Raw genomic sequence first — 16,874 nt, forward strand, 5'->3', positions numbered from 1 at the left:
TTTTGTATTTGTCATGAGGGGTTGTTCCTAATGTTTCTATTTTAGCGAGGTCAAAAAGAGATCCCATTAGTGGCCTACTGATTTTGCTCGATTCCTTTTCTTTTTTTTTACACGATTTTTCGTTATCTGCAAAGACTAAACAGAGTATTGCGACTCTGTGTTTGTTTGTAAATAGAGAATGAACCAAAGAGAACTAATTCTAAAACAGTAAATACTTGGATAACAATGAATCAAATGGAGAGAGAAGCAGGCACGACGGATTACAATGGGGGCAAAGACCTGCGTTAACTACCTTTCACTATCTGCAAAGAGAGAGTACTCCTAATAGAAATGAGGGGGGGGGGGCACCATTCAAAGCAGATCAGTGTGCATAAACACGAAAATGTTTTCACTTACCACGTACTTGACATTCGACAGCTTATGATATTTGCTATTAAAAAACCATTGAAATTCACTGAAAAAACCATAGGTTATAGACCATATATAGTTAGGAATTAGCATTTACAAAACCTTGAAAATTCACTGAAAAAACCATAGGTTATAGACCATATATAGTTAGGAATTAGCATTTAAAAAACCTTATTTAACTCACACAAAACCATTGAAATTCCATATATAGTTAGTTGCACTAACTATATATCGCGCACCTGCAATCCACTGCTGATGATGTCACATATTACATCATTCATGACATGGTCAGTGACATCACTGATGACATCACTGATGACATCTCAAATGACATCACTGATGACATCACTGATGACATCACTGATGACAACATCCAGTGACTGTATGTTTCTGTAAAGTTAAAATGTGTCTTACATATTGAAGAATGAGTGGAAGTATAAGTGTCTGGACAAAGGATTTAGTAGGTGCATGACTGAATGCATGAGTGAGTGATTAAATGTGTCTCACTGAGTGCATGGGTTAGTGACTAAAGTGTCTTAATTTGTGCATCATTATGTCTGTTGTTCTGTAAACTGCTGCATGTTTTGATCAGTAGCTATATGATTAACTATATGGGTTACTGATTGATTGTCCAAGTATTTGTATGGGAGACTGAGTGTGTGTGTGGCTGGCTGGGAGGTGTGTGACTCTGTGCAGATCAATGTGTACTTGTATCAATGATTGTATAACAAGGTAAGTATGTGTTAGTATATGTTTGAAAATGTAAGGTGCTCTATGTTTAACTGTATAGACAAGAAAATGGAAGTGTCATTGATTCTTTACAGGACTGACTAGGTGTGTGAGTAACTCCATGGATGAGTGGCAGACTGTGAGTGTCTGTATAGGTGTATGAGTGCATATGATAGTGTTGTAAAGATGAGTGATTGTATGTATGAATGATAGTATGGGTGAATGAGTGAAGGTGTGTGTAGACGTAGGAATCAGTGAGTGCGTATGTAGTAACTAGTATTGGTGTGTCAATGGTTTCAAAAATTATATTCTGTATTTAACACTGGGTGAAACAGAGGTTATATTAAAATGTGAGGAGATGCATTGTATTGTCACATGAATGATATCATCAGTGATGTGGTCATTGATGTCAAATGAGATGTCATCAGTGATGTCATCAGTGATGTCATTTGAGATGTCATCAGTGATGTCATCAGTGATGTCACTGACCATGTCATGAATGATGTAATATGTGACATCATCAGCAGTGGATTGCAGGTGCGCGATATATAGTTAGTGCAACTAACTATATATGGAATTTCAATGGTTTTGTGTGAGTAAAATAAGGTTTTTTAAATGCTAATTCCTAACTATATATGGTCTATAACCTATGGTTTTTTCAGTGAATTTTCAAGGTTTTGTAAATGCTAATTCCTAACTATATATGGTCTATAACCTATGGTTTTTTCAGTGAATATATATATATATATATATATATATATATATATATATATATATATATATGCTTTTAGGAGGTCACTCGACAAAGCCTCCCCATCCGGCTTTCAAATGCTACCTGCTTCATTGTTCCATTTCATTTTTAAACAAGACGTTTTTCAGCAGAGCCTCATATGCTGATTTAACCTGCCTAATGATCCGGAACCTACTAAAGGAATGAAAGTAAGCCTAAATTTTGCAAATAAACACTTGAACTTACCAGAAGTGATGAACCAACGCTCGCATTAGGAACTCTGTTCCCCAGCATGCACTAACTAACTGCAATAAGCATACGCCCACCAGAGGGTAGTAATGGAAATAAATAAAGCTGAAATTCAAACGCAATGCGAGGCTCAGGTGTTTGGTTTGTGGCAGCCCTAGAAGAAGGGAATTGTAATCCTGAAACGCGTCGGCATTTAAAAATGAAATGGAGCAATGAAGCAGGTAGCATTTGAAAGCCAGATGGGGAGGCTTTGTCGAGTGACCTCCTAAAAGCTTCAGGGCACTTTGGAATGCAATATATATATATATATATATATATATATATATATATACATACATATATATATATACATATATACATACATACATATATATACACACACACACACACACACACACACACATATAGATAGAGGATGCATCGAGCATAAAGGACATTTTTCCAATAGAGGCAAAAACAATCATGGTTATAAGGGCAAGCATAGGTCAAATAATTTGAAGGAGAAACGCTGAGATGTAAGCTAGAGATCTGCACAAGTGCCCACCTCCACAAGAAGGCTAAGCTGTTGGATGCCTTTACTATTTCAAAGCCTGAAAAAAGGAATCTAAATATTCCATGTAGCATGGATGTAGGAAATGGTGTGTACATCTTACGCCACATGAATCAGTGTAGTTATGGTCCACGAATGGCCGCCTACCACTAGCAAACAATCACAAACGTACTAGCAGTAGTAAAAAACACTATGTTTATGCTACTGTTTTGGTAGTGCAAGTTTCCTATCTTGAGGATATGCCATGCAATGAGCTCACTGTGCATTGTTCCAAAAAGGTGTTTGATGAGCAGGGTGCGATTTTCAGAAGGCAGTCAGACAACAATAAAGTACAAATCACTGTGCAGACCAGAGGTAACAAGAAGTTTACTCTACATTGAAATCGCTCCAAGAAAACCGCACACAGCTTTCTGGGAAAGAGTCTAGCATAGAATGCAGAAGTTAGTTTTGGTGGGTTCTATGATGGAACCACGCAGGGAAATACTTAGCATGTGTTTACAAAGCACTTTTTTTTGTAACCCACATGTTTTAGGTTGAGCCTAGCGCAGCTCGCATGCACTGCTCTAGGAGATCATCTTTTGGAATCGGTATGCACTTTCCTAACACTTGTGCGTGTGGCGGCATCCACCTTGCGAGTAGCGGCGCACAGGGGTCATCAGTTTCTAATTAGCGTGGCCGCGGGCGCTTGTTTAAATTTCTCTACTCTCTCTCCTGGCAGTCTCACCCTCCCTTCTCAACAGTCTCATCCTAAACATGTTTGTGGCTTGTTGATCTCTGCCAATTACTGTGCTACATATCTAATGTTACTAAAAATTCACCTAAGGAAATTAGCCAGATGTACTGGAGTAACTAATCAGACCGTAATTTCGTTTGCGCTACAAAATTAACTTTGTGATGTTGCAATTTCATTAAAATTGCAAAATTATGAATTTCCCTTTTAATTATGGCTCTGGTAAAGTACTCCTCTTCACATAATTATGTTTTTTTCAACAAAATACATTGATGGAAAAAGTCAAATAACGACCAATTCTCTATTTTTCCCCTGAAAACATTTTTTTGCATACTTTTTCTACCGCAATTAAAAAAAAATTAGGAAATTTTTGAATATTTACATAGTTGGTCCATAGAGAGTCACAAATATAAACTCTCACTATTCCAACCCCTTCAACCGAAATGCCTTCTTCTGCACAAGATTATGCCAACCCACAGGAAGATGGTGATGCGCATCGCCTACTTTTGAGATGGTCAGGGGCATCACCCACTTTTCAGATTGTGTATTATTATTAAATTAGTTTTGTAACGCGTGCAGCTACCCAAAAAGGGTTTCCCGGCGCCTAGCACACAAATTGCTAGAAAAGGAGCAGTCAAGAACCATTTGCTACTAAAAGAGCCAAGTTTTAAGATTTCTTTGAAAGCTGAGATAGGGTCATTCTTCAAGGACACCGGAAGAGAATTCCAGATTTTGGGGCCAAGACAAGAAAAGGAACGGCCTCCCATTCTTGCAAGTTTAAATCTGGGAATCACGAAGTCTCCGTGGGCTGTAGGGTCATTCTTCAAGGACACCGGAAGAGAATTCCAGATTTTGGGGCCAAGACAAGAAAAGGAACGGCCTCCCATTCTTGCAAGTTTAAATCTGGGAATCACGAAGTCTCCGTGGGCTGTAGAGCGCAGGGGACAAGAAGAAATGTAAGGATGAATGAGCTCTTGCAGATATGCTGGTGCCACACCTTGTTTGATTTTAAAGAGGCCCCACAGGGTTTTAAATTTCAATCTTTGATCAATTCGAACCCAGTGAAGGTCACGTAATACGGCGAGATGGAAGCCTGTCTAGGAACTTGACAAAGAAGGTGTACTGCAGAGTTCTGAACTACCTGTAGCTTTCTCAGTACCGTTTGGCAGCTACCGAGATAGAGAATGTTGCCGTAATCGAGGCGAGAGGTGATGAGTGCCTGGACTATCGTGCGTTGGGTAGAGGAAGGAAGCATCCAAATGATCTTACGAAGCCACATCAAGATCGTGAAACAGATGGCAGCAACACTCGCCACCTGTTGTCTCAGAGAGACTATCATCAATAATGATGCCCAGATTACGGACATGGGTGACAGGTAGGGGAAAGAAACCCATTTCCTGAGGCCAATGTTGAGGGCCCCATAGGTCCTTGTGCTTGCCCAGGATAAGGACCTCAGTTTTATCCCCATTTAACTTCCAAAAGTTAAGGCGCATCCACTCTATCACTTGCCGTAGGCTGCACTGAAGGGCAGATGTCGTAGCGTCTTTAGTGGTGGAAAGCGAGAAGACAATCTGTATATCGTCCGCATACGAATATAGGAAAAAAAACGCCTCTTCCACAATCTCTGCCAGAGGTCTGACATAGATGTTGAAGAGCAGGGGGCTTAAAATGGATCCCTGTGGGACTCCATGTGCTGATACGCAGATCTTAGATGATGCCTTAGCAGAAAAGACTTGAAAAGTGAAACCCTAAAGGAATGAAGCAAACCAGGATAGGGCAGTGTCGTCCAGCCCAAGAGACCTAAGGGCGTTAACCGCATGCGCGCTAGCGGTTTTCCCGCTGCGCACTGCGATTCGCAAAAACCCGCGTTACGTGACAAGGTCAGCTCGTCACACGCGCAGCGCAGGTAACGCCCATGACGAGCTGACCTTGTCACGCACGTCGAACGGGTTAAGCAAGATGTTATGCGACGGTGTCGAATGCGGCACTCAAATCTAATAGAATGAGTGCAGCAGTTTCTCCTTGATCTAAATGCTGGCGCAGTTTCTCAGTAACCCCAAGCAGAGCGGTTTCAGTTGAAAAGTTGGCTCTGAGCCCGGATTGTGAATAATGAAGAAAGCTAACTTTATCTATGTGTCGTGTCAGTTGAGTATTGATATGTTTCTCCAAAATATTGGAGAAAGACGGAAGCAGAGATATAGGTCTAAAGTTAGATAGTACAGAAGGATCTGCTCCGGCCTTTTTCAACAAAGGGATGACCATGGCTCGCTTCCACTCAGGGGGTACCAAGGCCTCCCGCATAGAGGCGTTAAAAAGATCGAGAAGGTCGCCTTTAGATGTGGCAAGGAGCTGACAAAGGATGTTAATAAGCAAAGGATCAAGAGGAGACACAGATTTAATACTGTTTAAACAATTTTGAAAAAGACGCCTCTTCAAATGGGTGCCAGGAAGAAATCTTGGCTATCTGGTCACAATTACTGTGATATGTAGGGTCAAATGCAGAAGCAATACTACACAAGGAAGGGGAAGGAGCAGAGAATGACTTGTAAATAAGTTCAACCTTCTGAATAAAGACAGCAATGTTGTTAAATTGATTTTCATCAAGGACAGGAGGAGGAGGATGGTATCAGAGCCAGCTAACTTCGCCACTACCAAAAATAGAGCACGAGGACAATTAGATGCCTTAGTTATAGTGTTAGCAACGTAAAAAATGCGTGCCTCTTTACACGCCGAATGATAACTTTTAAGAGCAGCTTTGTAAGCATCTTTACTTAAAGAGTACGATCTCCTCAATCTTCTTTCTAGTGCTTTACATGGAGACTTGATAACTTTAAGATAGTTTGTAAACCATGGGGCAGGGGGGTGATGGGTAAAGCTGCGTTTGGGTACAGGGGGCAGACAGATGTCAATGGCATTGGTTAGCCAGTCCGAACAGCAGTATTTAATGAAAGCAAAGATAAAGTGACATCAGGTATGCTAGTAGACAGAATAGTATTAAAAGACTCCATATTCAACTTGCCCCAAGATCTGAGACTACCTGAGCTAGTAGGAGGGACCACTACCCTAGATGTGGGAGGCTGCAGGTTGAATGGAATTATAAAATGGTCAGACCAGTCTAACTGAAGCGCAGGAGTACTACAGTCATGGCAAAGATTGGACAAAATTGGATCCAGAAGGTGTCCCGCCTTATGAGTAGGGCCCCGATTGCATAACCGTAAGCTTAGAGCCTCCAAATCAGATAAAAAAGCCGCTTCACACTCTGTGATGGAAATAGCTTCAAACTTATAGAAATGAGTAGGATTTATAAATTATAGCAATTACCCCGCCTTTGCCTGTGTCTCGATCTTTCCTGGCGAGAACTTATCCAGGAGGAAGAGCAGTGGCAATGTCGGGGCCCGAACTGGCATGAAGCCATGTTTCGGTCAGATAGAGTGCATCTGGATGTTCAATACTAAGAAGGTCAAAAATATGCTGCTTATTTTTGGCCAGAGAACGACAGTTAACCCATTTGCCGCGGCTTCGAAGCAGTGCGGCACTTCCGCAAAATGGGTGGGGCCGCGTCAGCCGACAGCAGCACTAGCGAGGTAGTACTCCCGTCGGCCAACGGCAGCACGCAAGGGGTTGAGGCTTAAAAAGTACAAATTCTGGCGACATGCCATTTTGGCAGAGGTGGTGCTGTGACAGACCTGAAGGCCAGTTCTGGAAATGGTGTTTATAAGACGCATAGGACCCAATGTAAAATTGCATTGAATGCAAGTAAAGCCGCGATAAGGAGGAGTACATACAGCGCATTTAGGAGAAATATATTTACTAAGTCTGAAGTTGTGCAGCTGAGTATGTAATTCTCTTACTTACAGTGATCGCATTTTGGCCATAATTTCTGGCCGCTGGGTGCGCCAGGGCGTGGACGGGCGCAGAGGGGCTTGCCTCTGACGCGCCTCCGGCGCACCCGCTGCGCGCATCGGTCCATTAAATTAGAGTCAAGGACCATAGAGTGCGGCTAGAATGTCACTCGAAATGATACCAGCGAAAGATGTCTGTGCGGCTAGAGAGATTGAAAGTCAGGGGGCGTCCATACCATAGAGTATGGGATCATGCACAGCCAGGCAAACAACTACCACAGGTGCAAATTTAAAACTATTTTAAAACAAGAGCATTCCAAACGAAATACAACAAAAAAGTATATATAGAACTAAGTTCTATGTGAATTAACTCTCATTCTGCCACTGCTGAGTAAAGCCTGTCATCCAGGTCAGTGGTAAATCACACCTGGAAATTCCTTGACATAGAAGTTCTGTTCAGCAGTGTGTAACGGTTTGGAAAGTAAAAAGCCATAGATGCCACCACTTGATACTTTACATGATGATTTCTCAGCTTTACCCATGGCTGTTGTGGCGACAAATTCTTATTTGTGGTCTAGTTGAAATTAAATTAGCAAATGGTTTACAAATGTCTTGGCCAAAGTAAAACAGGAACAAGCATTGGCATAGCCAATAGGTCTTGCTTTTGGGACCTTATAAGTATTTAGTTATGCAGCACAATATCCTTGGTGCAACAACATCAACTGTTGCATGGCTAAACACTAATAAAGGTCCCAAAGGTGAGACCTATTTGCTATGCCAATGCTTGTTATAACGCATGCCATTACCATGCATTGTTTATTTCTATTAAAAAAAAAATTGTTGTAGGGGAGACCCCCACACCACCTAAAATGCATAGTGAAGGCATGTGTTGTAAAGGCATATACTTGGTACAAACGTGTAGTCAAAAATGCGTGTTGAAGGCACAACGTGGTAAAAACCTTGTTCTAAAGGCCGTTTCCCAGTTTTGGTCTATGGCATTTATAAACGTTTAGGGATCGTATGTGCAAAACCCTGGACAAGACGACAAATGGCAACGTGTGGATTTCAAACTGATAAACAGACAGTCTAGGATTGGAGTTCACACACTCTTCACAGCCTTCTTAAAAACAGAAGTGGCGTGCAGTTTTACAGATCAGTTTGTTATACTTTGAAGGCAATGCAATAAAGGAAGAATTGTTCCAAGAAAAGCCAGTAGTGACTGGCAAAAATGGCATCCAATTCTAACGGGGAGGACACGTCACAAAACCTTTGTACTGGTGTACCCCATCCACAAGACAGTTGAAAAAACTTAAAATACATTTTTCCCCCACGTTTGAGCAGCAAATTTGTGAGGATTGTGGACGATGATTTAAATTGGAGCATGTAGCATACCATATATCTTGTGCGCTACTCACCGCAAAGTACTTCAATGACTCGTCAGAGGCAGGAAGCGCTATATAAATACATATACTATATGAAAAGTGCACTCAAGCAGCACATGCCCTTTGGGAAGGACTGAAGCAGCAGTGGACCCCATATGGCAGAAGCACCTGATGATCTCCAGCGTTCAGTGGAGGGGGCCCTTCTGGGCAAAGATGGCCTGTTGAGCAGCAAAAGGTCAGTGGTGTATTCCTTGGAGAGGTAACAAGCAGATAAGACCAAAGAAAGTACTTCGGAATAATGTTAACAGGACACCCGTAAACCATCAATTCAATCGCATAATACACAATAAAAACTGGGTATATGAAAAGTAGGTGAGTTTCAACAGGCAGACAGGACTGGGACATCTCAGCACAACACGTGGCTTACCCATTGGCATCCATACTTTGCCAGGCTCTGGCTGCCTGAAATGTCATAACTTCCAGTCCACCCTAGGTAACAATCATGTTTTAGGTGGCAAGATACAACAGGCAGTGTACCTCCATACCTGACCCACTTCCGTGCAGCCTTCTTCATTAGTATGAAAATCCCTCTTCGCTCGAACCTTCCTACCCAGTCTGTCTTCAGCCCTTTATGTGCTCTTTCTCACTTCTTTCTGAAAGCGCTAGGTCGTGCACCAGAGTGCTTGCTTTTAGACAGAATGTTGCACCCACATCCAGCTTAATGTGTAGCGTTTAATTTTCCAAAGAACTAGTGCTGGTGCCTGAAGCTCTGCTCAGAAGCCCATGGCGGGTGCAATTAAACATTGGTGCCATGAATATCAATGCTAGTAGTCTTAAACCACCTGATCCCGCTCTAATCCACAAGCAGACACTTCTTGCACCTTTATCTCACTGGTGCACTTTCCGTCTTTCTCCCATCTGTCTTTCCGAATTATGTGTTTTTTCTCTTTCTTGCTCTCTGTAAATATTTGATGCAGAAAAATAAGTACTGGTGGCAACCACCAACTCAAATTAAGCACTGCCATTCAAGGACAGTGGGTGACCGGACTATGTCACTATCGCCTTTTCTTTTATTGCCCCCCCCCCCCTGCTGCACTGCATATTTATTTCCCATGCTGTATTTTTTTTTCGGTGGTTTGCTTCCTTACTGCCGGCCTACTATGTAATGTAATGTCCTTCTGCTGTTTACTGTGTGTATGTAAAGCGCTCTGATAGTTACAGGTCAAGCTAGCGCTATATCAAACCTAAAATAAATCACTGATATGCACTATCAGCAAAACACTCAATATACCCAACACTCACCAATAATCACAGACAATACATTGTACACACATCCAAAACAGCACAGATGTACACACCTTACAGATGTATATCAATGTGCTCATAACAGCTATCCACACAAAAACAACAAATGATTAACAGAATGCTGAACAATGTCAAACAGTCACCCCAGTACAGCGATCTGGCCCTTATTCCATCATTTTTTTATCCCCGTGCCATTCTAGTTTAAACCCAGCTACACGTAAATCAGTGTATATGACTCCAATAGCATGAAGAACAGGGGACCCACATCTGGGCATACCCATCCCATTCGGGGTGACAAACGTTGCTGTAGCACGTTTCACCCTACGTAGGATGGGTATGCCCAGACGTGGTTCCCTTGCTCGCTGTGCCACTGGATTCAAGCTAGCCTAGCTGATGAGGGGCAAAACCTGACTGGTCCCAGGATGCTCTTTTCTGGTCCTATAAGGACCCCGCTTAGCTGTTCGAGCTGGACGGTTCCCATGAGGAGTTGTGTCAAGACGAACTTGCATAAGGCTGGGTCCTAACTGGGGTGGCATAGTGAGTAAAAGAACAATGGATCTTACCCATCTCTCGGCTAGGGATGAATGCTTGATTTACTCAGCATTCGGTCCATCATTTGTTCCTGTAACACATAAACGCTCTACACGCCAGGATACAATGCACTGTCAAGTATGCCCTCAATTGGCATCTACAGCATCACAGCGCCTGCGCCAGTTATGCTTCCGCCAGAAAATGAGCACCATCCTCTTTCAACACAGAAAAGGAAAACATTTACCCAGGGCTTTAAGTGAGCTGGGTCTCATCGGGTCTGAGCATCGGCAGTTTTTGTAAAGGAGGCCTCCAAACGGGTCTCTATCGGGTTCTGTTTTGTGCCCTGGCACAAGCAGTCCGTTGTTTCCAGACTGCAGTGACAGCTGGCACATCTTTGTGCGCGTGCTCACACTGCTCAATTCTCACTAGTGGAGAATTAACGGCATGACATCATGCCAGGTAAGCGTTCTAGGGGAAGGGAAATCCTTTAAAGAGCCATTTTCTTTCTGGATTTCCCTTCTGTTTTTGAAACTCAGGAGCAGCAACATTGTCGTGGTGTCACATGCAACTAACAACCATAGACAAAGCCAATAGTCCTGACTTGTTGTATCATATATCTAGATGCAATGACAAACAGCAAAATAGAAGTCGGGCGGCACACTATGCTAAACCACGCTCCTAATTACACTAGCCACGCCCCTTTGAGAGACCCTCCAGTTTTGTCCCCACTCAAAGCCCTGCATTCACTCATTCATTCACTGCCACAAGTGGACACATTGGCCTGATATGGGACATACTACTTGAAACACCTCATTTAGCCTAATCAGTTTGCAATCAGCAACGGAAAACGCGAAGCGTTTTGGAAAGTCACACCTAGACAACAAAATGTGACGCCATACTGAATGGTGTTTGCGCCCGTGCAGCGCAGTGTTCCACTGCGCTGCACGGGCGCAAACACCATTCAGTCATATTATATACATGACAGTGTTTGCATTGTGTGGCAAAGCAGATCTAGGATATTGTTTAGGTACAATTCAGTTAGCATATAGCACATATTACTCAAGTAGGCAGACCGTACCCTTTGTGAGAATCATAGCAAAATAAAAAAACTAAAAAACAACAGGTCAAGGAAGCAACCGGCACCATCCTATTGTTTATTTACTCAGATGATTTGCATCAAAATGTAACTTGTGAGCACGTTTCTCTAACTCGCCAATAAGCCCATCAAAACACTTTGCACAAATGAGATTGAGTTTGCTCACACAGTTACGATTTGCATACGTTCAAAAGAGTTCTCTGATCTTGTTTACTGCTTGCAAAAGGACCAGCCATGCGAAAGAGACTCATCCATTAGCCTCCCTGATCAGACGAAAAGAGTTAAAGGCAGTAAATTCAGGAATGCACGGATGAGATCAGGTGATGAAGGCAAACATGTCTTAACAGGATAACAGAGCAACACGGGCTCGAGTATGGTAGTCACATTCTGACTCATGGGGGGGGGGGGGGGGTAAACTGCAGCGGGGGTGAGACGATGGGAATGCAGCGGACCGTCGGTGCAGGGAGGTGGGGGGAGGGGTCAAGACAGTGCTGGACATGGAGAGGGGGTGGCTGGCTCGCAGTACTGCCACATTTCACACGTACTCAGTTTTGCTGGTAAAGTTGCTAGGCTTTTAACACTTTTAAAAAGGGCAGACTAGAGCTATTACACTTTAATAGGGACCGTGCAGACAAAAGTCGGCAGAGTTTTTACACGTTTGAAAGGATAACTCCTGCTTTTACCAATGGGACAGGCTTGCAATGGGTTGTGCAAAATCGATGCACCGGGGCCGCTATGCTTTAAACGAGATAGTAGGGACTTTTTGAAGCAGGTAAAATAATAGACTTTAATTGAACAATACAGATAAGGCTAATATTATGAAACTGTGTGCTGCACAATTCCCACGCTTGAAGCATTCCAAGTCGCACAAACAAACAGAGCCATACGAATAAAGCGTGTGCAAACTAACACGGATGTGAGACGTGAGAGGCGACTGCCTGGTGAGAAAGCGTAGAATACAAGATCGATTCCTTCTCAAATGTATTGTGTTTGTGGTCATTTCGTGTGAGGGACATAGGACGAACTTGAACCAAACAGCAGATATCCATACATGCAAGTAGTCAGCGATGCAAACGTTTCACAGTGCAGGGGATGCACAGGCAGCAGTGACTTGCTAACTGAGACTGGTAACCCACAAGCCCATCCTGCAGCAACAAAAGCTAATGTAAATACAGTAGACTCAGTCTACCCCAAATAAAGTGACCTAGCAAAGCAGCTGGGGCTACCAACAAAAATGGGTTGAGGACAAAAGGGATGAATATCCACCAATCAATCTTCTGTCCCATGCTTGAGCAACAAAACAGTTGTCAGATGAAAATGAGAAATTGTGTACTCCAAGAACACCAGCAGGTAACAAATATGGACAGAACCCGCTATTCATTGAACTTTATCAAGCACACTGAAAATGTGAAATTAACAATAAAGAAACATACAGAATGTTGAGAAAGTAGTCTCTAGCTCTGCTGTGGCCCTCTCACAGAGGCGCATATGGAAAGGGTTAGGTCCAAAGTGGGGAAAGAGAGCTGGTTCTAGATGCCCCGGCACCTGACATTCCAGGGATTCCCGGGCTCAATTTACACCGCAACCTCCAGTCTCCACACTACAGGAGGTGTACGGAAAGAGAGCACTCGTACCTCAGTGCAATTGAGAGCTGAAGCCACTCACCTTACTTTTCACCTCCACGATGCTGTTACTCTCCAGGAAGCGCAGGTTCTGCGACCTGCTGAAGCTGCGGTTCATGGCCACTGCTGCTTCGGCCGCCTTGGCTGCGCTGGCTGGGGATGCAGGTGCCCCTACCGGGCGCGGAACGCTATACGCAACTGCTTTTATCCGGTGGCTGTGCTTACTCCAGTGGGTAAATGCACTACCTCACCCTGGACGCTGAGGATGCTCTCCCGCGCCCGCAGTCGCTCCAGACTCCTGGGATTGCTCACTCCACAGATTAATAGTTTACAAACACTGACGACGGACACCACACTAGGCAGGTTTCATAGACACAGAGAAGGGACCAAGAAGCAGTATTATATCACACATACAGAGGGAGAAAAAGTTTTATGTCCCGCAGAACATAGACACAGAAAGAGGACTCCTACTGACAAGCGTACATTCGAGGAGGCCATATTAGAAGGTACAAAAAAACCAAATTTCTCTAGGACTACCTGCGGCAATAGCTATTCTTATCTTTGTCTCTGGAGCTAAATTAATCGTTGTACTTGATAACGGATATATTGAAAAACAGTTGTTTTCCGTTTTAATGTTTGTCACACTACCCATGAGTTTACGGGTTTCACTTTTTAATGTTGTGCGTCCTTCTTAAAAACAATACATTTCCATAAATCTACAAAAGATCACCACTTTCCAAACTCCAAAATATTCTTTTGTTACTTTTACTCTAATAGGTTCGCCCTCTCAAACATCTTGCCCGTCTACCCCCTCAGTCTAGAGCCATCTGAACGTGCCTTAGTGTCATTGCAATGAAGATTCTTCCACTTTGAAATGTCCGTTATGTTGAGGGGGTGTCGGACAAAGGAGAAAGGGGCGGGTGTTGATGGGCGCCTTGTTGTTGTTGTGAACTATGCCCCATAGCAACCCGTTTTGTAAACCAATGATGTAAGGCCAGCATTCAAATGAGTCTTTTCTTAGAGCCTATTATGAATCCAATTGTATGCAAACCTGTTTTTTCGTATTGTTTACGTGCCTATGTTTTTTATGAGACCCAGTGTACCGTTTTTTTCCCCTCTTCTTCGTGTGTCGTTTTCTTTTAGTTTTTCAAAGTGCATTTTCGCTTATAGAGCATTGTCCAGTTCAGCAGAAAAACATTTTAATTAGCAAACTAACATAATTTATTCTTACAGTAATTTCTGGTGTAACAATTTTGAACTACCTCTGCGACTCCCAGTTTAATCCATAATCAATTCTGGAGAGCGGGTGAAACATTTGTTTGAAAAGTTTAAGGATTTTTTGTTACCGTAAGCCCAAAGGCGAACTAGCTACTTCAGTAGGACATCTGCCCACCCTTTTCTCTTTTACAATCTAACTCATATAAATCAAGGGGCGATTTTTAATACTGAACGGGAACACCAAAGGAGTGCCATTTTTTTTGTATTGGAGAATAATTCAGCCACATGATTTAGGTGGTAGGCCCTCAATTTATTAAAAGAAAATCTGGAAAGCATCAAAAGCACAGTGTGTCTTGTTCCCAGAAGCATCAGAAGACCTTCTTCTGGGTAAGCATCTAGTCTCATTTAAGCTCACACTCCACAATCAATCAATCAATCAATCAATCAGAGTACTTGTAGAGCGCGCTACTTACCCGTTAGGGTCTCAAGGCACTGGGGGGGGCTGCTACAGGTCTTGAGGAGTCTTCTGAAGGCGAGTAGGTCTTGGGTCTGCCGTATGTGGGTAGGGAGGGTGTTGCAGGTCTTGGCGGCGAGGTAGGAGAAGGATCTGTCGCCGGAGGTCGTTCGTTAGATGCGGGGGACAGCGGCGAGGGCGAGGCTGGCGGAGCGGAGCTGGCGGGTGGGGATGTATAAGCTGAGTCTGCTGTTAAGGTAGGCTGGTCCGGCGTTGTGGAGTGCTTTGTGTGCGTGGGTGAGGAGCTTGAAGGTGATCCTCTTGTCGACGGGGAGCCAGTGTAGGTCTCTCAGGTGGGGGGTGATGTAGCTGCGGCGGGGGACGTTGACGATCAGTCGGGCGGAGGCGTTTTGGATGCGTTGTAGTCGTCGTGGGTGTTTGGCTGGAATTCATGCGTAGAGTGCGTTGCTGTAGTCCAGTCTGCTGCTGACGAGGGCCTGTGTCACCTTTCTTCTTGTTTCGGTCGGGATCCACCTGTAGATCCCGCGGAGCATGCGGAAGGTGTTGTAGCAGGAGGAGGAGACGGCATTGACCTGCTTAGACATGGAGAGGGAGGAGTCGAGGATGAATCCTAGGTTGCATGCATGGTCGGTGGGTGTTGGTGCTGTTCCCAGTGTGGTCGGCCCCAGCTAACTTTACCTGCTTTCTTCAACCTGTCCCAAGATGGAAGCACTGGGCTTGTTGTCTCCTGCCTATTGAGCAATTTCTCAATTACTTACCGGTAATCTTCATATCTCTTAGTCCTACTCTTCATCACTGATTGAGGTTCATTCATGCCAGCTCGGGACAGGAAAGAAAAGCAGGAAATGCTAGCCAATAACCACATACCCCCTGTCTGGAAGCCTGGGGTTAGCATACGCTTATGACTTCTTGTATTACCAAGCCATGTCAAAGCCCTTTCATTGTGGTTCATTGACACATTTTTGATGTGTTATAGGTTATCGTTCCACCTATAACTCAATGGGAGTTTTTGTTAAAACTCCTGTGAGTGCAGCGTGACCTGTTCAAGGTGCTATGTGGATCTCATTTGAAAAGCTCCCTACAGTGACCCAGAAGTTAACTAATTCCCACTGAGTTATAGGTAGAACAATAACCTATAACACATGAAAAAAAATGTGCCAATGAATCACAAGGGCGAAAATAGGTAAGTGATACCAACTTACCTATTACAGAGCAGTCTAAATTAATACAGTTCCCCATGTCAGTCCTGATGAAAGTACGCCGATCTATAGAGACTTAAAGGACTGAAACATGTCGACCACCGATACCATGACTGTTAGATGTGGGGGTCTCTAGTTGGCACAGGTAGGCACCTGTGACAAATAGGGACCCCTGCGTCTAGTCAGGGTAAGGGGCTACACTCCTAAAATAACCCCTGCTCACCCCCTTGGTAGCTTAGCACAAGCAGGCAGGCTTATCTCAGAGGCTGTAAAGCATTTGTGAACACATACAGTAATACAGTAACAACACTACAGATGGACACCACACAGGTTGTATTATAAAAATAAGTATTTTTATATAGACTTAACACAAGACCAAACGACAGAAACCCACACTACTGTGCTCAAAAATAGACTTCAAAATGTTATAAAATAGCTCAGTTCTCTCAAGTTGTAAATGCAACACTTTACTCTCAATGTACCTTGAATGTGTAACGCAAAGAAAACAAAAGGGTGGCAGGGAAGGTGATGCGTCGGTTCCTTACATGCAGGGGGTTGGATGCATGGGTTCCTTACTGCTGCGCAGGGGAGTTGATGCTCGCTTCCTTATTGAGTGGGGACTTGATGCGTTTCTTACTGCTCTCCGGGACGATGCAACAAGATGGCACCTTGATGCAATACTCTTCTCCGGTGCAATGCGACAAAATGGCGTCTTGGTTGCGATGCAACAACGTTGGTGCGATGCGTGCACGCCCGACGGCCGTGCGGCGACTCTGTGGAATTTTAGTTCGTGTATTGAACATCACTA

At 43.7% G+C, this 16,874-nt stretch overlaps 1 protein-coding gene across 1 annotated transcript in view; it reads right to left on the reverse strand.

The window, feature by feature from the left end:
* Window positions 1-13,516, reverse strand: part of PARD6G (par-6 family cell polarity regulator gamma) — a 238,777-nt gene extending 225,261 nt beyond the window's left edge. The window contains exon 1 of the mRNA XM_078687865.1: window positions 13,218-13,516. Coding sequence (XP_078543991.1) covers window positions 13,218-13,292 — 75 coding nt within the window. The 5' untranslated portion in view covers window positions 13,293-13,516. The remainder of the gene's footprint in view (window positions 1-13,217) is intronic.
* Window positions 13,517-16,874: the final 3,358 nt, after the last annotated feature.

Source organism: Lissotriton helveticus, chromosome 4_1, assembly GCF_964261635.1.
Source record: "Lissotriton helveticus chromosome 4_1, aLisHel1.1, whole genome shotgun sequence".
Classification (NCBI taxonomy): Eukaryota; Metazoa; Chordata; class Amphibia; order Caudata; family Salamandridae; genus Lissotriton; species Lissotriton helveticus.